Raw genomic sequence first — 23,248 nt, 5'->3', positions numbered from 1 at the left:
ACAATAACTCCCAGTGATTCACAGGCCTCTGAATAGAACGAATAACTCTAAACAACAGCTTCATCAGTTATTCATGTTTCACAATGTTGTTTAAGAGAATCTTTTTTTGAGTTATGATCAGTTGACTAACAGAATGCTTATTTACCGTGAATCTTCTACAACGGCGTTTCCAGGCCTTTGTAGGTAAAAAATAAAGGGGAGGGGAGGTAATATTCAGAGAAAAAAGACCAACCAAAAAAACAATTTTTTGAGACAAACATATATTTTCTGAGATTAGTTATAGCAAGAAAAAAACACAGAAATTCTCGGAGATTAAAGTGAAAGAAAACATTTGAGATTTTTAGACTTTCTAAAATTATATGTATGTTTAATTCATAATGGTGGCCCTTCATTTAATGCACTTTTGGCAGAGCTCATCAAGTCCCCATCTTGTATCATCACTGAGCTCTGGATTCTGTATGAAGGCGACTGAAACACAAGCTACTGTGTTGACACTGATCACGCGATCTAAATGAGCATTTTACACCAACTGCTGCACTCTGTCACAGTCCTTAGAGGACAGCTTATTTACAGCAAACATCTAATATTCATAGATTACCTGCTGTGAAAAACCAGGATGTGGTCTTCACTACTGAAAGAAAACATTTGGAAAATATTCTGATGTGCTTGTGGTGTTAAAAGGCTTTGTACTCTGTTAAACAGGGTACGTAGATGTTAATGAGACAGCCATCACATATCAGCTACTCTCACCAACCAGCATTATGAGACACTTTCTTCTGTTCAAAGACCAAAAGCATTAAAAACGGGGGAAGAAATCTTTGTTGCAGTCCGACGACGACTATAAACGTGGAGAATGTGGTTTTTTTTCTTGTACATTTACTTTAATCTCTGTATTTATCTACAATGGCCCTAATACGCTGTGGTAATCTCCAACTCTTGGTCTAAACCTGTAATTTTACGGCTATAAAACTACAGACTGGTCTTTTTTTTTTTTTTTTTTTTTAAGTACATCCTCAGTTTAAATACAAGGCCTTTTTCTTGTTTCTTAAACTCCTTCTCATCTCCAGAGCAGGGGATTCTCAGTGGCACCAGTTAAATTTAATATTAAGTAAACTTTTGCATGTGAGAGTGCAGTGGATCACTACCAGGCTTTGTATCAGAGTCTGATCTGGATTCATTCAGTTCCAGTGCTGTGACCTGACCTGGTGCTGTAATACCAACATTTCTCTAAACCAGTGCTACTCTGCTACACTTTTGGCGCCTCATTTATACAAGAACCTAACACATTTTAGACTTTCTAAAATTATATGTATGTTTAATTCATAATGGTGGCCCTTCATTTAATGCACTTTTGGCAGAGCTCATCAAGTCCCCATCTTGTATCATCACTGAGCTCTGGATTCTGTATGAAGGCGACTGAAACACATCCCGTACTCTTTGTGGCCACAGACTTTCTATGGTACTGTGTGTTTGGAAAATGAGTTTTCTTGTATTTCAAAGTTTACCAAAAACTCCAAATATATGCGGTGTGCACTTGGAACAGAGAGCGTTATAGCTAAATATGATGTCTAACGTATATCATCAAAACAGTGAATGGCAAAAATGTCATGTCCGGAGGTTCGGAAAAATCTGTTGTAATGATCACTAATCAGTGAGGTGGCAGTGTTGTCTGCTTCAGTGCTCAAACACAATGTTTCCATTTTAAAAGCACCTGTACCGGACTGATCTGTAAATGCCAGCTTTTTCTCTAGAGCTTTACAATAACGCCTTTCTATCATGTTAAACAGATGTTTGACTGTCTAATGTGCTTAAAGTAAAATATAAAGAGAACTTTGTTCATATAAGAAGGTTGACTTTGCTTCATGCATTTGTTCACACATGTGCTGCGTGGCCCTGACTCCTGTGGGCTCAGTGGTGCTGTTTTCTCTTCCGACATGGAGCCATCAGTCTGTTTCTGCACACAGTCTACTAATGAACATCAAAAGTGCCTGCAGTGAGTCTGAGGGTTTATTCGTGTGTCAACAGTCTCTGCAGAGACACCTGTTCTCTGCTCATTAATAACACCATCTGCAATTATTTTCACAAATTAATGATGTAAGGTCAGCTCAGAGTTGGGAAAGTTAAATGACAAAACACTTTATTAGCATTTTACAACACCATAGCCGCCTCCTGTTGCAGTGCATTCTGGTTCGGAGATCAGGTCCTTCTTGCTTTGCGTGGGCGGCATCCGTTGTGCGGCACGGGGGTGTTGTCAGTGATCGATACGACCTCCAGGCCTCCCATCGTCAAGCCTTTGATCGCAGACTGCACAACAGCGAAAATTACATTCATTCATAAACAAAGCTTATGGGAACTGAAGATGTCTGTGGCTTGTTAAATGGACTTAAATTATCCTTATTATGAAAAGATTAGGTTTATTTAAGCTGCACTCCCACTGTTAGAGCCGCACAGAACAGGGTCAGCAGTACAAGATGGAAAACATGTTGCACTTTCTTCGATGTGAATTTCTTCTGCGATGTGCATATTCACTTTTCTTCAATTCAAATTAAATTCAAGTCAAGACTTCTGATTGCTGAATAATAAGACTTACAATATGTTAAGTACTTAACAGTTCCATGTTTTCTTCTACTCACCAGACGTCCAGGACCGATGCCTTTAACCACGACACGGACAAATGTCACTCCCTTCGCTGTGGCTTTCTGTTCAGAGTAAGAGACCCACAGGTGATTAATGTCTCCATGTGCAACCATTCGTCCGACTCCTCTGTTCAGAAAAGCTACAGAAGTTTAAATTGGTACAACTCCAGCATCAAGGGAAGTGAATGATGCAGAAGTTAAAGGTCAAACTAGCCACACATAAGAATTATTCCTGTAGCTAAAATCTGTCAAGATTTCAAACCATGGAGGTTAAAAGATGTGATAAATAACCAAATCTGTCAACGTTACTTAATATTTTGTTACTTAACTTCACTGCACTGTATGAACACTATTAAGACAACACCTTTAATAAAAGGGGGCCAAAATGTTGTTACACTTTAAAAATTCATATACAGGGCAGGAACAACTTTTATGTTGGCCACAGTAGCCAACATATAGTGAAACTCAGCTTTTCCCCCCCACTATGATTTACCAGCTAGCTACATGTTTAGAATGACTGTGCTGACTGTAGAGCTAAAACGATTAGTCAATGGATGAAAACAAGCTTCACAATTGTGAGGATTTGCAGCTTTTTTTTATTGTTGAGTTTGATCACAAACTGAATATCTTTCGGACTCGTGGTACAGTACATACACAACACCCTGGCCTCTGATTAGCATTTTATCTTTCTGACATTTTTTTTAGGCCAAGCGACTAACGAAAATAATCAACAGATGCAGACCGACTTTATTCCCAGTAGAATAGAATAACTTTCCCAGCATAACTTGTTTTTTTGAGATTTTGGTAATCTTCCATCTGGGCATTCAATCACTTACAAAACAAGAGGTGGCGCTCTTATTAAATGCAGTTACCACGATTTCATTATCAACTCTGCAACATCTAAAAACAGCAGATCAGGGGTCAGAATAATCTCCCCATGTGATAAAAGACTGGTGGTAGCACTATGATGAAACACTTCATTTCTCCTGTGTGTTTACTGCAAATTAGTGTCACCTTAACCCCATTAGCCAGCCGTCTTCATAAATCAGGCTAATATAAAGTCTAAATGAGCATTTAACACCAACTGCTGCACTCTGTCATAGTCCTTAGAGGACAGCTTATTTACAACAAACATCTAATATTCATAGATTACCTGCTGTTAAAAACCAGGATGTGGTCTTCACTAGTAGTCATTAATTTTAAACAAATGCCAATCCTGCTTAAATAACAGGGGGGCCTAGTGCTTAAAAGACAAATCCTCAACAGTCATGTGCTCTTGAGCAAGACACTGAACCTGCCATCCCTCACAGTAACGAGTGTCAGAGAAACATGTGAGAACTTACCGCAGCTGCGGAGATGCCAGCAGTCTGAGCAGCGACGGGCGTCGACTTCTTGATATTCTTGAAGCCTTCTGTTCCGCAGGACGTCCTGACCATCGACTGTCCTGTGCCGTCTGTCAGCTGGATGTGTGTGCTAGGACAGGACAGGACAGTTTACTGACTCACAGCTGATGGGCATGTTCAATTTTTGAACAGTCAGAATTATGTATTTTGTGTAAGAAATATGTTCCCTCTAACTGGTTTGACTGGATCACTTAACAGATATTAAGTAGCATAGCTAAAGAAAAGCTCCGCAAAATGCTGATCTGCCCTGTAGGGGTCTGCTTTACTTACACCAGCTTCTTCTGGTTCAGGGTCCTTCAAATCACTTTCTACTAGAGCCCAAGCAAGAGCGGATTTTTAAGACCGATTCGGATTTTGATATGAGGATTTTAAAATCCGATGTTCCGATTTATCGGCCGAAATACACAAAGATTATCCCTAACATGCGTTATATGTAGTTATGAGACCTCACCAAGATAACATGAAATAATGCAGTGTAAAAAGCAACTTTTGTTATAAATAGTACTTTGAACAAAATTACAGGTGATTGCTGTGTTTTGTTCCAAACTGGCGTTGCCAACAGTGGAGTTGCAGAATGCGTTCTGGTGGACAAACTATGCAACGACAACACTCACAACATGACTAAATGAAACCTCTTCTGTCTAATCATTTATTGGCAAATAAACACAGATACCGATTTATCTGCACTGAGCTCATTTAGGCTGAATATATTATATACCTACAACTCAACACCCACTAGACTCCACTAAACCATCAAACTATTTTTATTTCATCAGTGCGGGCTTAATAACTATTAATCAAAAAATAAATAAAAGGTAGACATTTTATTTCACTATTTTGTATTTGATAACTTGCACCTGTTTCTACTTGAAGTGACAGAAGTTAGTCTGCTCTCCAACAGGAGGATTCACGTGTCTCTTTTAAAAGCACAACACTGTGGCAGCAGTGTCTAAAAAGTTTTACATATGGAACATCTTTATCATACAGAAGACTGATGTGACCTTTAAAAACATTTATAAACATGTTTCCATGCGTAGTCTAATTAGGACTCTAGACCTTTTCTGAGGAATGAAAATGTATTTTGTTATTTACTCCGTCCACCAAGAGGCACTGACAAGGCAAAAAGGCACGTTTGCTGAGTGCAAACATTTTAGAGTTTGTTTTCTTTACAGACAGAATGAATGGGGTGTTTTGACTCATCATAGCAGATAAACCAGTTGAACTAATGACATTAATGATGGTGTCTGTTCCCAGCAGGTATTGCAATGCAGCAGTCCGCGATGTTTTTAGTTGCACTTGTATCTAACAGGTCAATATCCCTGCTGTTAAGGTGTCTTTTCAGTTTGATCTTCACTCCACAGTTTTCCACTTGTCCTGTTTTGGATCCACTGACCTAACCGAACCTAAATAATCTGTGTAACAAAATTATCTTTGTGAATTTTTGGAATCTTATAATGATAACTTCACAAATAAAAACCTCATGGGAAAAGGGTTCAATATAGCAAAATGACAATGTTATTATGTAGTGAGGAAAACAAACGACTGTTATTTCTGTGTAGCTTTACTATTTAAATGTTAACAAACAATCCTTTTGACTTTTCCACTTACTTGTTGTATGTGGCTTTAATGTGCGCGATCGGTAGCTCCTCAAACTTCTTTCCACCCCATCTCAGTGAACTGTCCTGACCAAGCAGTGGAGGAAAATGGCTGAAGGACACAAAGCTGTGGTTAATATCTCATCACCATTACACTGCAGTGAAAACACTAGAAAAAGATCGGGACAGGCACATTTGTGGCGATGTCTGACCTGAAGTCTCTGGAGGTCTTCCCAGAGTCTGTGGTGGATGCTGCTGTGTCCTGAAGTCTGATAGCACTGGTACATAACGCTCGCTGCAGCCCACTGCTGCCACATCTATGCACACAACAATTTATTAGCACCACTGTCATGAATCAGTGTGGCTTCACTTTTTATCAGAACTAACGTTAAGTTAGCCGTTAGCTAGCAAGGATGCTACTAAACCATACCCATAAAACACTTACAGAGAGCTTCCATTTGCATTTAGGGAGGCAACCAGCTGTCGACAAACGTTACTCACAGAACTAACTAGTATACAATTTAATTTATACATGTTTTATATGTTTATATACACACTCGCTGTCAGATAGTTAGCTACTTTACACACAACAAACGTGACATTGAAGGTGCTGCAAGTCCAGACCTGACCAATAATGTCTATATTTTTTTAAGGGGGGGGCAAAAATACCCATTATTGTCACTATTACAAATAGAATCGTCACTTGTAAAATGTATAGCAAAATATTAATATTCCTTTAAAAAACATTTAAATATATATTTCTGTAGTAGGTACAGCGTGATATTTTCTTTTTTAAAAGCATGTTAATATCAACCTCCCCCACTTTTGTCTGAATAGTTCGTTCGTTTTTCTGCACAGAATTGTGGGTAGACGTAGCAAGGTGTTGCCTTCAGGCACTTGGTGAACCCTCGTAAATTTGGAACCATCATGGTGAACTCTCGCTTGAAGCCCTCAAGTAACCGGCCTCATGCTGCCTCACGAAAATACAACACTTCACGCCGGGCACTAGCGTTAATGTTTTTATCTTGCATTGTGGTATCACTAAGGAAAGAACGTGGTTGAAAATCCCACGTCCAGCCTGTGAGTAGAAAACAGCATGGTAGTTGCCAGCGTCACGACGACATTTTTCTTTTTTTTGACCTGTACATTGAATGTAGCAGAAGAAGATGGCTGCGCCCTGTAGAAGGATGGCGAGTCGGTCTCTCCTACAGCTTCTTTCTGGTTTTAGCAGGACAGCGGTCGGGAACACGGGGTTTCGTCATTTGTCCAGCACTTCTGTTTCTCGAGCGACTTTGCAGACCAAAAGTGTAACGGAAAGAGCGACTTCTCCGTGGACTCTGATGGCAGCGGTGTGTCTGCAAAGGCTTCCGGTCATATCAGCGGACCTCAGCCCGATAGAGCAGCAGTTCAGACAGATGATGCAGCAGGTGCGTTTGGTAAACGGATTTAGAGAGCACTATAGAGGCACGAATTGCGTTAGAAACCATCAAAAGCCATAATCAAGTCTAATTGATCACACAGTGTAGTATCACAACCGATTTCCTTTTAAATTTATTTAATTCAGCATACTGTAAGTAATCTCTTTAACAGGATGTTCAGTTCATAGAATCAATTCATATTTTGAAATAACTGGTGTAATGGTAATAGTCAGTATGACAACTTCTAATTTCTGCATTGTGAACCCAGTCTGTGGTTGGACTCCTCACTCTCCATAAATGTGTAAGATATGCTGCCATTTCCAAGGCATGAAATCTGTGAAACTGCATAGTCTAGACAAAAAAAACACCAAGGCACAACGAGTAGGAGGATTTTTCAAAGAAGCAATGTATAGACGCATACATCTCAATCATCACTTATGACCCACTAGAAGTGCGGGGCAGTTGGCTGATCTAGACCTGCACGGTATAAGTAAAATCTGCAGTGTGCGATAACATTGTTCGCTCTGACGATATGAAATAAACAAATATGGAATCGGGTATGTTAGCTATACAGTTCCCATGTCAGCCTGATCGTTTAGAACAAGACTACAATTTCATCCATCCAGCTTATCCTGGCGGTCAGCGTTGGTATTGTGGCAGGGCGCCACAAATAATCAATGTATGGGAAACACTGACCTGAAAGATGTCACTTCTGACAGACTGTACCCCGCTCTTCCTTAAACACCAGCCACGTTCTGAAATCGACAGCATTAGGGCTGCAACTAACGATTGTTTTCTCGATTAATCGATTAGTTGTTTGGTATATAAAATATGTGGAAAATGTGGATCAGTGTTTCCCAAAATACCAAGATGACGTCCTCAAATATCTTGTTTTGTCCACAACCCAAAAATATTCAGCTTACTGTCACAGGAGTGAAGACCAGAACATATTTAGATTTTATTTTATTTTTTAAATGTCTTAAACCAATTAATTGAATTATCCAAATAGTAGGCGATTGATTTAATAGTTGGCAACTTATCGATTATTAACCTGTTTCACTTCACTGTCTTGGCCTCTCTGCTCTGCTGGCCTGTGTGTGTGTGTGTGTGTGTGTGTGTGTGAGAGTTAGAGGCTAACACAGGAGTAAATTTTCACTCCTGTCCCATCCCATTCCCATATGTATATATTTAAAAAGGACCTATAATTAGTGTTTTGCGATGTGCATATTGCGCATGTTCATATCGCGATAATGATTTTAAAAACTATTTATCGGCACTAATGCAGGCTACGGATGTATAAAAAGCTGCAGGTCTGTTTGACCGAGAGCGGGGCTGAGCTACACGCACAGGCAGAGCGTCCGCTTTGGCTGCATTCACATTCAAGTCTGGCATTATGGCTACTTCCCGCACGCTTGTGTGGAAGTGTGGCCATGTGCATTAAAACAGTCAGAAAATAACATTTTATTTCTCTTATTCCCTGCTTTGTTCTCCTTGCCCTCTCGTCATTCACTCTCTAGCTCGCTCAACCACCTCTGCTGCTGCAGACTCTCTGACATGTCACGTGACATCAGCTGTAGACTAACGATTCATTTTTAAGCTCTTTACCTTCTGTACTATTGAAAACGGACAAGCAGTGTCTGTGTATAATGAGACCAACACAATATTAGGTAGATTAAACATACACTGTTCTTTCTTGTGGGTCAGGACTGTGTTATGATGAAATTAGTTGATGCATGAATTATTATTATGAGCAATGGTGGAGAAGAAATATCAAATTTTCATTATGTGAGAAAGATAATTTCAGTCAAGTCATGGCATTAAATTTATATGATATAATATCATCAGGTTGGCCTACCTAAGTTCACCACAGGGTGTTATACAGTAACCCCCCCCTGTAGCCTCTGACGCTTGTAGGCAGCACACTGGCTGTAACCAGGTTGTAAAACGGGACAGACTGGACCTCTTTCGGACTTGTGAGTTTGGTTTGATTTACATTCTGGGTGTCATGTGACCAGAACGTAATCGCAGCCTTTGCAATTAGAAAATCTCGTTTTATCATATCGCGATAATATGGCAAATTCAATTAATCGTTCAGCCCTAGATAACAGTCAGCAACAGTTTCCAGATCTGGTCAGTAAATAGACGTCTGCAAAGGATCCTGGAGCTTGAGACGGAGACCTGCTCTGACTCCTTTTCAGATGGAGCTGGAGAAAAGCTTGCTGTCGGACCACGAGCTGCGACTGCTGGAGGACGCTGAGAGAATGAGTCGTAAGCAGGCGGACAACTATGACTCGGACGAAGAGGACGACCGCGGCGACCAGGAGATCATGTTGGCTCAGGACCTGGAAGACTCCTGGGAGCAGAAGCTGAAGAGCTTCCAGCCAGCGCCAAGGGTCAAAGGTCAGTATGGACAAAATGTTTGACCAGTGGAGTAAACCAGAATATACACTATTTGAACATATACTTAAAATGCCTGATGAAACAGATATATAGTATTCAGCTTTTAGTCTTGGTCCAATCATCAATCAAGTAAAACTGAATGGAAAAGAAAATGAGATAATCTGAAGGCGTCTCATACACCTGGGTTTAAAGTAAATTACCAGGGAGGAAAGAGACTTGTATTACTTTCAGTTTTTTTTCACAAAATCTATTCGCTCCAGTGCTCCCAATTTCCATTTTCTTCCCTGTGACATTTCCAAAGTTTGTGTAAATTTCGCTCAACAGTCACAGAGAGACAAAGCCGTTGTGAAGCCGCTGACGGCCCTGCCTCTTGTTTAGCTGATGTAGATAAGGACTTGACCTCTTTGGAGCGCTGCCTGGCCGACTCGCTGGTTCTTCTGGCCGAGCAGCAGGTCGGCGGCGAGAAGCTGTGGCTGCTGCCTCAGACTCAGTGGCAGGAAGGAGAAACGCTGCGACAGACGGCCGAGAGAGCCCTCGCTTCCCTGCCAGGTAACACGAACATGAGTTTTTAAAGTCTGATGCAGGTAATGTTTACATGAAGCTGGCGATATTGTCTGCAGTGTTTTCCCTTGAATTCTGTTAAATCCTGGGACACTGAAACAATTTCCAGTCCTTTAGTGTTTAATGCAGCTCCTTGTCATTAAATTACCCTATAAAATGTTGTGTATGTACGTGTAGACAACACAGGCTGATATCAGAAATTTAAAGTCCCTATGTGCGTTTTTTATGTGACTATACTTGCATCTGTCTAATTGTTCTGATGCTTTCTGTGATGCCACCTTTGTTATATTACAACTAGGAGCCACCAAAGGAGGTTTTCAAAATCCTACACCTAGGGGCTTTAATAAAAGCTCAGTTTTGCATGGATATATCAACAAAATGATCTACCAGTTTACAGAAACAGCTGGTAGACCCAGACTGTCGTCATGAAACACATTAGCAAATGTATTCTGTAAATATAAAGCATATTATTAAACCAATCAGGGAGGTATGTATGGTAGTGTTCAACTACATTTACTATAGTTACCAATATTGGCCCTATAAGGCACAGTTAACGGTAATCCATGCTTTAATCCTATAGGGGTTTAGGTATAACATGCCCAGCAGGAGTCCTCTACACTAACTCCAAGTCAGTCACACTCCTGTGAAATCAAACTGTCCACTTAGGAAGCAACACTGATTGACAATCAATTTCACATGCTGTTGTGCAAATGGAATAGACAACAGGTGGAAATTATAGGCAATTAGCAAGACACCCCCAATAAAGGAGTGGTTCTGCAGGTGGTGACCACAGACCACTTCTCAGTTCCTATGCTTCCTGGCTGATGTTTTGGTCTCTTTTGAATGCTGGCGGTGCTTTCACTCTAGTGGTAGCATGAGACGGAGTCTACAACCCACACAAGTGGCTCAGGTCATGCAGCTCATCCAGGATGGCACATCAATGCAAGCTGTGGCAAGAAGGTTTGCTGTGTCTGTCAGCGTAGTGTCCAGAGCATGGAGGCGCTACCAGGAGACAGGCCAGTACATCAGGAGACGTGGAGGAGGCCGTAGGAGGGCAACAACCCAGCAGGACCGCTAACCTCCGCCTTTGTGCAAGGAGGAGCAGGAGGAGCACTGCCAGAGCCCTGCAAAATGACCTCCAGCACAAATGTGCATGTTTCTGCTCAAACGGTCAGAAACAGACTCCATGAGGGTGGTATGAGGGCCCGACGTCCACAGGTGGGGGTTGTGCTTACAGCCCAACACAGTGCAGGACGTTTGGCATTTTCCAGAGAACACCAAGATCGGCAAATTCGCCACTGGCGCCCCGTGCTCTTCACAGATGAAAGCAGGTTCACACTGAGCACATGTGACAGACATGACAGAGTCTGGAGACGCCGTGGAGAACGTTCTGCTGCCTGCAACATCCTCCAGCATGACCGGTTTGGCGGTGGGTCAGTAATGGTGTGGGGTGGCATTTCTTTGGGGGGCCGCACAGCCCTCCATGTGCTCGGTTGGCCCTGGGTTCCTCCTAATGCAACACAATGCTAGACCTGTGAGTGTGTCAGCAGTTCCTGCAAGAGGAAGGCATTGATGCTATGGACCGGCCCGCCCGTTCCCCAGACCTGAATCCAATTGAGCACATCTGGGACATCATGTCTCGCTCCATCCACCAACGCCACGTTGCACCACAGACTGTCCAGGAGTTGGCGGATGCTTTAGTCCAGGTCTGGGAGGAGATCCCTCAGGAGACCATCCGCCACCTCATCAGGAGCATGCCCAGGCGTTGTAGGAGGTCATACAGGCACGTGGAGGCCACACACACTACTGAGCCTCATTTTGACTTGTTTTAAGGACATTACATCAAAGTTGGATCGGCCTGTAGTGTGGTTTTCCACTTTGATTTTGAGTGTGACTCCAAATCCAGACCTCCATGGGCTGATAGATTTGATTTCCATTGATAATTTTTGTTTGATTTTGTCAGCACATTCAGATATGTAAAGAAAGGAGTATTTAATGAGATTATTTCATTCATTCAGATCTAGGATGTGTTATTTTAGTGTATTATGATAAAAATCGGGATGCAAAAAAAAAGAAGCTGTGTAACTATTATCAACGCACTGATACTTCTTAAAATCAATTTCAGTTGCACAGATAGAGACCTGATACTTTATGGTAGATAATGTTTTATTTTCATCTTTACTGCAAGAGTGACGTTCTTTACTGCCTTGCTTTTAATTTATGGTCAATTCTAGCCTCTCTTTTAGGAGAAGATGAACTGTAAATAAAATATAGGAGGAAAAAAAAGACGCATGGTTCAGTTCCCACAGAGACACATCCACCAATGTGTCCCTGAGAAGACACTTAACCCCTAGTTCCTCCAGAAGAGTGCGGCCTCTGATATACATAGCAATTGTAAGCCATTAGGATAAAGCGTCAGCTAAATGAGTAAATGTAATGAAGAGTGAGGAGAGCATGTGGAAATTGGTTATAATGTATTTCAGTTAACCTCCAAACATTAGCTTACAGCAGGATATAAGGTACTGATATAGGTTGTATTATTGTCAACATGCGACATTTGCTGCATTATTGCTGTATCTATATCCTAATCCCGTTTGCTGCGATGACCCAGTTTTATCCTCGGGATCATTAAAGTTTGATGTGGTCTAATCTAAAATAGCTGTGTGTACACTGCAGTACGATCATCCATATTAACCACAACAAGAGGGTCAAACCCTCCTCAAAGCTACTCATTTATACCAGCAACTCATTTATACACGCTGCATTATACCAGTCCTATCCCACTGGTTCCAAGTTGTCATATCCACTTTGACCTCCACTGACGTCAGCTGTAGATTAATGGACCAGTAAGCAGATGACAGGTTGGAAGTTTAGCTGGCAAAATATGGATCCTTCACTCAAGATATTTAACACTAGCTGTAAAAGTGGCTCCCCTCCTCTTCTCTGCTTCTGATGGAGATCAAGCCTGTGCGCTCTTAAGCATTAAAATAAAATGCCAGTGACTGAGTATGTTAAACTGTTTCACAAACATGGCTCATGAACTATTAATGTGCCAACTCCATCAATCACTCCCCATTAAGACTTCCCACTTGACATTAGCGTGTGGTGGAGTTTTTTTTAAAGTGTCTTACAGTAGCAGGAGTCCATCCATTTTTAATATAGCTGGACTTGGTGGGAATCGAATCACTAACATATCCGTGTTGGTGCCTTAATCTGCATGTTGAACCAACTAGGAGCATGTGATGTAGATGACTGAGATTGGATTTAAACTTAAAGGTGGAGTGGGGGACTTTTACATATAAATGAACATCCTTCACATTCAAGCCCTTCGCCAGACGTCTTCACACAACGCTGATTAAGCCTTTTTACCGCCAGGTAAATCTCTGTATTGGCAGTATACCGGAGATTTTGTGGCGACATTCCCGCTGTGGCGCACCAGTAATGATACGTTTTACCCCAACCAGCAATGATTGGTTTGTCAGAGCTGAAGTGTGGGAGCAACCCAGAGCCATTTGCATTTCAGCTACACGATAATAACAGACATGCATTTATATGTAAAAATTTACAAACATCTGCACTTCAGCTCACCTTTTGTCTGCAGCTGAATTAACTCACAACCTTCTCTGTTCTCTTCTCGCAGCGGCTGGTTTCAAGGCGACTTTCCTTGGCAACGCCCCATGCGGAGTGTACAAGTACAAACTGCCCAAAGCAGTTCGGACGGAGAGCTCAGTCGGGACAAAGGTGTTTTTTTTCAAAGCCATTCTGTCAGACAGCGCCCCCCCCGCGGCCCCAAACGCTCCTTTTCTGTGGGTGAAGAAAAGCGAAATGCAGCGCTACCTGAAACCAGCATACATGATGAAGGTCGACCGCTTCATCCTCGGCGTGTGACGCCTAAACACAAATCAGGGACACTGACTACCAGAACAATATTTATGAGGCCCAGAAAGTTACCCATGTCACTTTTCTGTCGTCTTGTATCATAAAATGTTCTTTCGTTCAATTTATGTGTTTCATTGTATAAATAAATTGTTTTTTTTCACACAGATTTTGTGCATCATATGTCTGTTAGAAAGCCCTCAGCTCTCACCTGCATGTTACATGACCAAGTAATATCTGCACCCATATGTATAAAACTTCTACGAAATAATCTTAAAATTGATCCTAAACTTTTGGCCTTAGAAATTATGTAACAAGAAGCTGTGAAGTCTAAGTGTGATTCTAATTTGTAAGTAGACTACCATTATGTGTACCCACAATGCTCTCCCTCAAGACTCAGAAAGTGACGAGCCGCATCACAGCTTCAGGCACACCTACCCATCATGCATTCTGTCCAACGCTTGTGCAAAACATGCAAGAGGAAAGCTTACATAAGATATTTCCCCTCCAGCTATGTTGACAATGTCGGCTTATGCTCTTTTGAATATTGCGCATACAAATCTTAAATGAGTTAAAGAAGGATACCTCTTGGAGTTAGTGGTCCTAAAAGACTTGCATGTTAATCAGCAGACATTTATCAACTTCATATATCATCATATATTTACAAATATGGAAAGTGTGTAGCTGCTGGTCACTCATAACTGACTTGAGCAGATACCTGGAGACTCTGTGCCCAAAGTCTAAGCAGGTTTTTAGTATTGAGGATGTTCACACTTGTCACAAGAGGCAACTCTTAACATTTTGACTTGTCATAGCCGATAAAAGAACAGGTGTAATAACATTACTGATTGCTTAAATCTATTTGGCTCATAATGCAGTGGAATGCAGGTCTGCTATTGGTTGATTCAGTGCTCGAGTGAGGGCGTTCTGGGTATTCCTGGGTACACTCAGGAATACTTTTAGTAAGAATTATTTGCCTCACAAGACATTTCCTAAAAGTTCTATACCTACTGTCCCTCAGCCAAATAGGATCTTGTGAGCCATCAGTCAGAAATTCGGTGCATATCAGCTTAAATAACATCCATATTAACTTAGAGTAGCAGGTGTCTTGCTGTAAGTGTTTTGGTTTTTCAGAACTGCAGCAGTTAATGAGTACACATCAAGCACTGAAAAGTGAACACCAAATATTGTTGCTGCTGTTTGGAGTGCACACTTAATGCTGAACTGTGTGGGCCTGGCAGGCCTGCTAGAGGTGAAACGTTGATCTCCAGCAGTAGGGAGATTCTCGTTGTCTTACAATAGATGGCAGTATTTGCACATCAGCCGCAGAGGAGCAATGTGAGAAGCTGTGTAATTACGCCTGTGTGGTGACCTCAGAGGGGGACTGCAGAGAGAGCTTTTCTGATCAACTTGGCTTCCTCTTACTCATGCTGAAAATATCCATCATAGCATGCTAATGTTTCTCTGGAATGAGCTACAATAATTTGTCTTAGGTAAGAGCATTCTGATGTTCCCGACCCATTCTCTGCAATCAGCCTGTTCTTTCTATTTGTGTCTGCTGGGACAAGAGTTATTAATGTTGTAGACGCTGGCATTAGGTTTTTCCATCTTTATTTTCAGGGTTTGCAGCCCCGCTCTGTCAGTTGAGATGTGAGACGTGAAGGTCAGGGCGAGCTAATAAAGGCCATTTCTAACAATTTGGTCGGCACACAGAATACCGTATTGTTCTGTCATGTATCCCTCAAAGCTTCAGTTTTGTATTCCATAACATGTATAATCAGGCGGGAGGTAGAACATCACGGCTTCACTTCTGTAAAGTATTTCACCTCCACTTCCTGCCACAGGCTGGCCCACAGTCTACCTCTTCATCTAATTAGATAGCACATGATAGCAGCAGGATAAAAAATGTCAACAGAAAGGTCTTACAGTTTTTCGCCTCTGAAAAGGGTAAAAGACAGACATTAAATGCCGAGGATGAGGTGGCTTGGAGGTGGCTGATGGCCGCTTTTCAAGTCCTGTTGCAGCTTCAGAAACTACACCGTCATACTCACGCCTCGTTCTCTCTGGGGACTTCAAACTGATTTTGAAGCAGCCGCTGAATGTTTTAACCTTATTCTTATGGTCCTTTGAAGTTCACTGCACAGAGTGAGACACTGCCAGGCTCAGGGGCTCAGATCCATTAGGGTGACCTGTGCTAATAATAGTAGACACACTTATAGTACTGTCGGGCACTATCAGGGGCGAAAGCCTCCACCAAATGAAAAACTGTATCTGCGCTTCAGTGATGCTGATGGTCGATGCAACATAACGTTTGTGTATTGCATAACAGTTCTGTTCTATGAAAATGTCCTGTGCTGATAAAATCCACACACTTTGGCAGCAGTTTGGCAGGGCAGTGAAAATGGGCTCAAAGCACCAGAGCACCCAGTCAAACTTCTCCACTCTGGCCTGTCAGTGCATCTGTAGTTATAAACAAAGCCTGGCTACAGAAGACAGCAACCATCTGTAGAAAACAGGGCAGCTCTGTTTGTAGTCAGCCTGGCTTAGTGAGAATAAAAGACAGCTCCACATCTCCGCTCACATAAAAAATACAGACCCCCCATCCCCACCCTTCCCCTCAACTGTGTTTACACTCTGCTCACTATTTTATGCAAATCTCTTATGACTGAGAGGGATGTAAGCAGGCCAGTCGTTCGTAGCAGCTTACCAAAACACTTGATATAGAAGCTTATTAATACTCTTTATGTAACACACAATAAAGCACAGAAACATGCAGGTAAAGGCGCGGGGCTCAGAGCAAGGCTTCTGGATCCCGACCGAGCCGGACTTAAGTGCCTTAACCACCACCCTCCTTAGTTCCACTCTCCCACCATGCAATGCTACCAGCACTGCACTGTATTTTATACCCTTAATCATTCAGTGACTCAGTCAACTAAGCACGCTCACTTTCAGCCTCGTCCTGCTTCACCTTTATGCTGCTGCATACACTGAAACAAAGTCTGCCAAGGGAGTTTGCCTTTTAGTTAAACACCATTAAAGTGCATTAACTAGCCAGTGTTTCTACAGCCTAAGCACCTAACAGTAGATTTAACGAGACTGAACTTCATTGTCATTGCACACTAAGTACCAGTACAACGAAATGCAGTTCAGCATCTTACCGCTAAGTAATGAAAGTGTATGGTGATATATAAACATGAACTAATGTACTACCCCAGCTCAGCTTACGCTAGCAATCACACTGCAGACATTCCCTAACAAGCTGTAATAACTGTAATCTACAGGAATACGCTAGTAACTAACAAAATGGGTGGAAAAAAGACCTCTTGCAAAACTATACCTGGCCTTTGTACTAGAGAAAAGTGTATACATATAGGCATATAATGAAATATATATATACATATAATGAAAAGTCCACATATTTTAATTCAGCACAGTGTACAAGTTAAAGCCCCCCCAAATCTTTTTCCGTTTTTTTTGATAATGTTAAAAATTCATGACTAAATGTCAACGTTTAAAGTTAGAAGTTCAGAAAACAACAACAACAACAAACTGACTTATTGTTACTGATTAAGAGTCACTCATAAACTCAGCGAATCAGCTTCATCAGGACTGTGCGCGTGGGTGTGGTTTTAATCAGATTCATTGACAGTGGCCTGGCTAAACAGGTAGATAATCCCTTAATCCTGATGGTTGCTCAGACGTATGTGATAACATAATTTCCAACCGGGCGCTACACCCATCGAACCAGTGAGAAAAGCACAAAGAAATACATTTCTCATGTAAATTAACCAAAACTGTTCTGCAGCAGAAAACTTTGTGGGCATGTAGGATTCCATCGCTCATTGTAAGGAGCTGATCGAGAAAATATTTTTTATGTCTAAAACCAGGACTGAAATACTACTACTACTTCTACCCCAGTAGCCAGTTTTACAACCCTGAGTATTTCTACAACGAGAGCACACTAACTGTGGAAGTGTTTAGAGAAAATGCAACAAATGCAGTATCTTGCTGCATTGCTGAGGGTTTTCTGACAGCCAGGGTGGCAGACTCGAGGAGGAGGAGGAGGAGGAGGAGGTGGGAGAAGGAGCTGGATTTTGCGGCGACCGATCGTCAAAGTAGAGCATTATTTGAATAATGTGATTTGATTTCACATTTTCATTTTCATTATATTTTTACCACAGGAGTTTACAAAGAGGACACCAGAGAGAAGAATCAAATCCGCAATCACCCATTTTAAATTGTCAATTCACCCAAATTACAAAAAGGTATATTTTATGGAACATAACCATGCAGAAAGCTTGGAATTTTAAACTCTTTTAAGGGGGCATGTCCGAGTTATACTAAATAATCCACAAACACTTTTCTTAGCAACTTTGTTCTACAGAAGTAGTCCATAAAACTGTTTACAGGGAGCTCTGTGAATAATACAGCACAAACAGGACTTTATTTCTGAAGATACAACCCCCTTTGGGCTTTTATAAAGATTTGTTTTAGTGTTTTGAGCAGCACAAGCAAAATTCAATTTCCCTCCATTAGGGTGGCGTCAGAAGTTTTGTATAAGGATATTTCAAAACCAGCACATAAAACGGAAACGCTGGATACCGCTAATGTTATGTGACAAAAGGTTAGCAAACTCTTAAATTCGCTGAGTTTTTGGATCTTTGGATCACAATTGGATCTTCCAAGTGTTTGGCCACCGAGGGGCAGCAGAAAGAAGCTGTAAACACAGCATTGTAAAAAGTGAATTGTTAGCATATGGTTAGCCATGTTCACATTAAGCAGATCCAGAGCACTAATTTGAAGTCGTGTTTGAGTCTAGCTGGTAAATGTACGTGCAATATTCACCCTCCTTCTCCTTCTGTCTCTTTAGGTGCTCAATGCTATGTTCACCAGCTAGCCACTAACTTTGTCTGTGTGTTGTTTGACGCTGGGAAGGTACCACACAGTCATTTTTTACAGATTCCTGCTGAAAATAGTTACCCGCTAACGCTTTTAAATGATGCAGAAGAGAGCAGTGAGACTGACACAAAACATTAAAAATGCAGGCCAGAAAAACAAAACAATGAGTAAAGGTGTTCCTTAGAGTTGTGGGTAACCGCAGTTAGGTGATGATTATCAGTGGGTTTGTCACTATGAACAATCCTTGTCACACACACGCTGTCTTTTCGTTCATTGTTGATATAACAATATATAAAGGAGGTGAAGAGGAGAAAACATAAAGGGTTGTTGTCTGGACCATATTGCTTAACCTACAATTGTATATTTAATATATATTTTCCCAATGGGTATACTTTAAATTAAAAAAATAGAAATTATGTGTGAATGTGCATCTACAAGAGATGATTTATATGCAACGGTTAGTGTACTGTGGTGCTGTATCTTTAGCAACCTATTAAATCATCAAACTAAATATTTTATGTTTCTCTTTTGGCTGTTCCTGCTTTGTGTAAGTCTAACTCCAGTGAATCTGCATGTATTAGGATAGGACGAGAGATTGTGTGCGATGTTGTTGGAATGGAACAGTTGGAGATGGCAGACGCTCCTCCTGCTTCCTCCTGTCCCAGTCTCCACTCTGCAGGAGGAAGCTTTAGTCCTCTACACCTCCATCTATCCTTCCTTCTCGCCTTCCTCCTTCCCATCCCACCTTCCATCCCTCTATCCTCCAAAGCTGTGTCTCACCGTGTCGCTGTGTCATTTTCATTGCAAATATATATTAGATTTGTTTGTTTCTTCTGCTGTGATTTTGTAAACTGAGTGTGTGATGTAATTGACTTTATATATGTATTAAGTCATTTATGCACAACAATCATGTATTATTCTCTTTTTATTTCTTCCTATTCTTATTTCTTCTCCCTTTAGAAAACATCCAACCCTCCTCCCTTTCATCCCCCTCACACCGTCTAACACACACACACACACACACACAACACAGATCCGTTCATACTGTGTTTGGCAGGCGGACCTCCGGCCTGCAGGGTGAGTCCTCCTCCCCTCTTCTGACTGTCTGGATCCGCCACCTCCTTCGTATCGCCCCAGATCCTTCCCCCTTTCCCTGGGAGCTGTCAATCCAAAACAGGCTGTTGTGTGGGTTGGGTGGGGGAGGTGGAGGATGGATGGATGACAAATGGGGTGTTGAGGTTGAAGGCGGGGTGAGTGTGAATGGACAGCAGGAGGGTTAAGGTCATATCCTACTGTGCGGTAAGATGGCATCATGTCAGGACGGACGACCCCTTAACTGACCCCGACTTCCTCCATCACTGTCACCCCCTCACAGCACTCCTCCTCTCCTTCTAGCCTACAGGCCATCTGATTGGCTGCTGGGGTTAGCAGTTCACCACCAACCACCAGCTGGACTGGAACGTCATCACACCTCCAGGTCACTAGTAGCATATGGAAGAAAGGCTGGAACAAGTTCACCAGTTCAATGCTGTATAATAATGTATATAGCAAGGAGAGGTGTCAGATTTAAATATGGTCAAAGAGCTAAACATGTAGAAAAGCAGATGCAAACACAAATGAAGCTGAATCACATAAGTGGTCTTTAGATAAGTATAAATATAAAAAAGGAAACCTACACATATGCACTACAACTCAGCGCGTCATTGATCGGTGTGGATCATTTGTTGGCAGTGGCCTGTGAAGGGGCGAGTCCCCTTCCAGAGACCTTTCTGACGACGATCAATGGTCCCTGGGGGATTTCTGAATGGCTCTGCTTTGGCAGCATCTCCCGTCCGACGTCCCCTGGGATGGGAGGGACAACAGCTGCTACAGCAGGACCAAACATCTGGCAGAAAGGTAGGAAAGTCAAAGTCTTGTCCGGAAGGTTGTTAGTAGAGTCATCATTAACAGAGGCTGCAAGCAGCATGGCACACTACTCCCCAGACAGAGGAGTCATCTGTATCGTCCCTTCAAAGTGCTGCTGAACATTTCTGCAATGATAAAAGACACATCGCTTTTGATAGGAAGGCCTCCGGGACTATGTTAAACTGCGTTGCATCCTGCATGCATCATGGCAGTCGGTGTAGAAGACCCATTTTAATACTGCCTGCCTGATGAAGGACTGCTGCACTCCACCTTCTTTTCTGTGGGGAATCAGTAAAAACATGTAGTTTACGTTCATGTATTTTAACCTCTGTGGGTTCTTTACACCTTAACGGTCACATCTGAGTCAATAAGGTCATGTGAGGGTCATCAGAGTTATGACAAGTAAGGTGTGTTGTTGTGAATAAAACCTTTGATTGCATGAAAGAGGACTTTTATGACGCAGTTGAGAGAAACACAATTACTGCTTGGAAGTCTTTCCCTTGAGAATTCTATGGAGGTGCAAGTGGTGCACCCCCATTAGGAGGGATGCTTGCCAATCTTACCAGTCAATGCTGTTCAACGCATAAAAATAATCCAAATCAAAAGCCAAAGTCAAATAAAAATCAAACCATTCTCCACAAACAAATTACAGTGGAAAAGGCTTTGTTTCTTCTGAGGCAGCTCTTGCCACTAGGCACTTCAACCCATGTTTTAGGTTACCACAACTTAACCAGTTCTAATGTTATGCCTTAAACTCTCATTTTTTATGGCAATGCTACATGGCACGATAGAAAGCACTAAAGTTACCTTAGAGACTAAATTCAGGGAGGAAAAAAGACATTGCAGAGATCCTAAACAATTAAAAGACTCCACTGGATTGTATGCATTTCTATTTTAACAGTTGCATTTTTTTTTTTACAGCTGACTTGCAATTTTGAAATGTTATTGCAATTTATCGCATAAGAAACACAATCTTTTTGAACACAATCTTTTGGAAAAGTTGCTGTAAATTACTTTCAACTCTGCCAGCAAAAACAGACTGGCTACAAACAAGATCAACTCCAGGCATTTACCCCGCCTTTAATAGTGATTTCAAATACCGTTTCTGGTAATGTTAGTGTCTTGTAGCTTTCATCGCATCATTCACTATACATTATTATAGCTAGTCAATGCTGTTCCAGCCATTTTTATTTCATTTGCCCTTGTCAGTACTTACCCCTCTTCACTCTGATGGAGAAGTTCCACTGGAGGTTGCTGAGCATACATTCTTAACAGAATCCCTTTTCAAATTAAATTTAAATGACCCCGTCAGCTCATAAGCATAGGCTCTCCTGACAACTTAATTCATAATTCAGTGCTGAGCCAGGGCCTTGAGGGCCATAATGACGGCCTAAATGGAAGAGAGAAGCTACTAAATGGGCTGTTTGTTTGCACCTAAACCTCTTTACAGGCCACAAGTCCACAGCTCAGCATTGTGGTGGTGAGGACGAGAAGGGCTGATGTAGAGATGAAGACAATTTGCTTACCAGCAGCTTTCATGTCTCAGGTCGCTGTGCACTACTTGACCACAGTGATGTTTGGGTAGATTTTGCGTGTTTTAAAGAGCGTCTCCACTTGTAAGGTACGCGTGAGTTAGTGGCTCTAGTTTATTGGTGTGTTGGTGTAGACGACAGTACGAAAGAGAAGCGCACCGGTGAAATATTTATGTCAAGGAGTGAAAGGTTTGAATGGTGACGCAGTAAAGCCGAACCTGATGGTAAAGCCTCCAAACTAGGCTGACAAGAATCAGTTAATTGGAGCGAACATCTGAATCTGTCGTGTAGCCTCCATCCTGTGGCAGATGAGCCTTATGCCACGTATGGTTTCATGAGGAGAAGGAGGAGGAGGACGACATTTCTAAAGAGAAGGTGATGGTGGAGGATGAGAAGGAGAATGCTGTAGAGGAGAAGAGTATGATGTAAAGGACGGGAAGGCGAATTCTGATAGAGGGATACAAATAATAGTGGTGGAGAACACTGGTCACCACCCTTGCTGTTGCTGTTTAATTCAAAGAGTGATTGTGAAAGTGAAGCTGTACCCTAATGGGACTAGGCAGTGATTGCCTGACAGGCACCTCAAACAAAGACCCAATCGCCATTCTTGATGAGTGTACATAGTAGCCCATATTAAATTACTATTAACCATGGTGCTTGATACTGAAAGAGACCTCACCATCAAATAAAAGGTCTACAAATAAACTTTAAAACATTGACAGTGGTTTTATGTGGACTAAACTGTATCTAAATAAAGAAACACGTTTGAATAACGACCACCTTAACTAAGGCTTCGACCCCCCCAAAAAGAGGCAATAACAACCGTTCAGGGGGATCTTTCTTACCTGTAATTGTAAATATTACAATATATTTCCCATACTCATGCCTTATACTATATATATATATATATATATATATATATATATATATATATATATAGTATATACACGCTTACCATTTCATAACCTTTACATTAGTTGCAGTGGGGTTCTAGACCTATTTTATTCAGGGGGGGCCAGGCTG

The 23,248-nt window shown here is 41.7% G+C and overlaps 2 protein-coding genes across 3 annotated transcripts; one reads left to right on the top strand and one right to left on the bottom strand.

The window, feature by feature from the left end:
- Positions 1–1,426: 1,426 nt before the first annotated feature.
- mrps11 (mitochondrial ribosomal protein S11) lies at positions 1,427–6,865 on the bottom strand. Of its 2 annotated transcripts, none has more exons than XM_038700799.1 (6): positions 6,775–6,865; positions 5,847–5,951; positions 5,648–5,746; positions 3,980–4,109; positions 2,634–2,699; positions 1,427–2,304 (listed from the first exon to the last, which is right to left on the bottom strand). In XM_038700799.1, the coding sequence occupies exons 1-6, from the start codon at positions 6,780–6,782 to the stop codon at positions 2,197–2,199; spliced, it is 516 nt and encodes a 171-aa protein (XP_038556727.1). In that variant the 5' UTR covers positions 6,783–6,865; the 3' UTR covers positions 1,427–2,196. The 2 variants fall into 2 exon arrangements, with proteins under 2 accessions (XP_038556727.1, XP_038556726.1); XM_038700798.1 differs by lacking the exon at positions 6,775–6,865 and adding an exon at positions 6,080–6,274.
- Positions 6,780–14,058, top strand: mrpl46 (mitochondrial ribosomal protein L46). Its single transcript, XM_038700797.1, has 4 exons — positions 6,780–7,061; positions 9,251–9,452; positions 9,831–10,001; positions 13,654–14,058. The coding sequence occupies exons 1-4, from the start codon at positions 6,801–6,803 to the stop codon at positions 13,899–13,901; spliced, it is 882 nt and encodes a 293-aa protein (XP_038556725.1). The 5' UTR covers positions 6,780–6,800; the 3' UTR covers positions 13,902–14,058.
- Positions 14,059–23,248: the final 9,190 nt, after the last annotated feature.

Source organism: Micropterus salmoides, unplaced genomic scaffold (assembly GCF_014851395.1).
Source record: "Micropterus salmoides isolate LMB-PRFRI ecotype aquatic unplaced genomic scaffold, ASM1485139v1 Ms_hic_scaffold_6, whole genome shotgun sequence".
Classification (NCBI taxonomy): Eukaryota; Metazoa; Chordata; class Actinopteri; order Centrarchiformes; family Centrarchidae; genus Micropterus; species Micropterus salmoides.
This window is presented reverse-complemented; position numbering and strand designations above follow the sequence as displayed.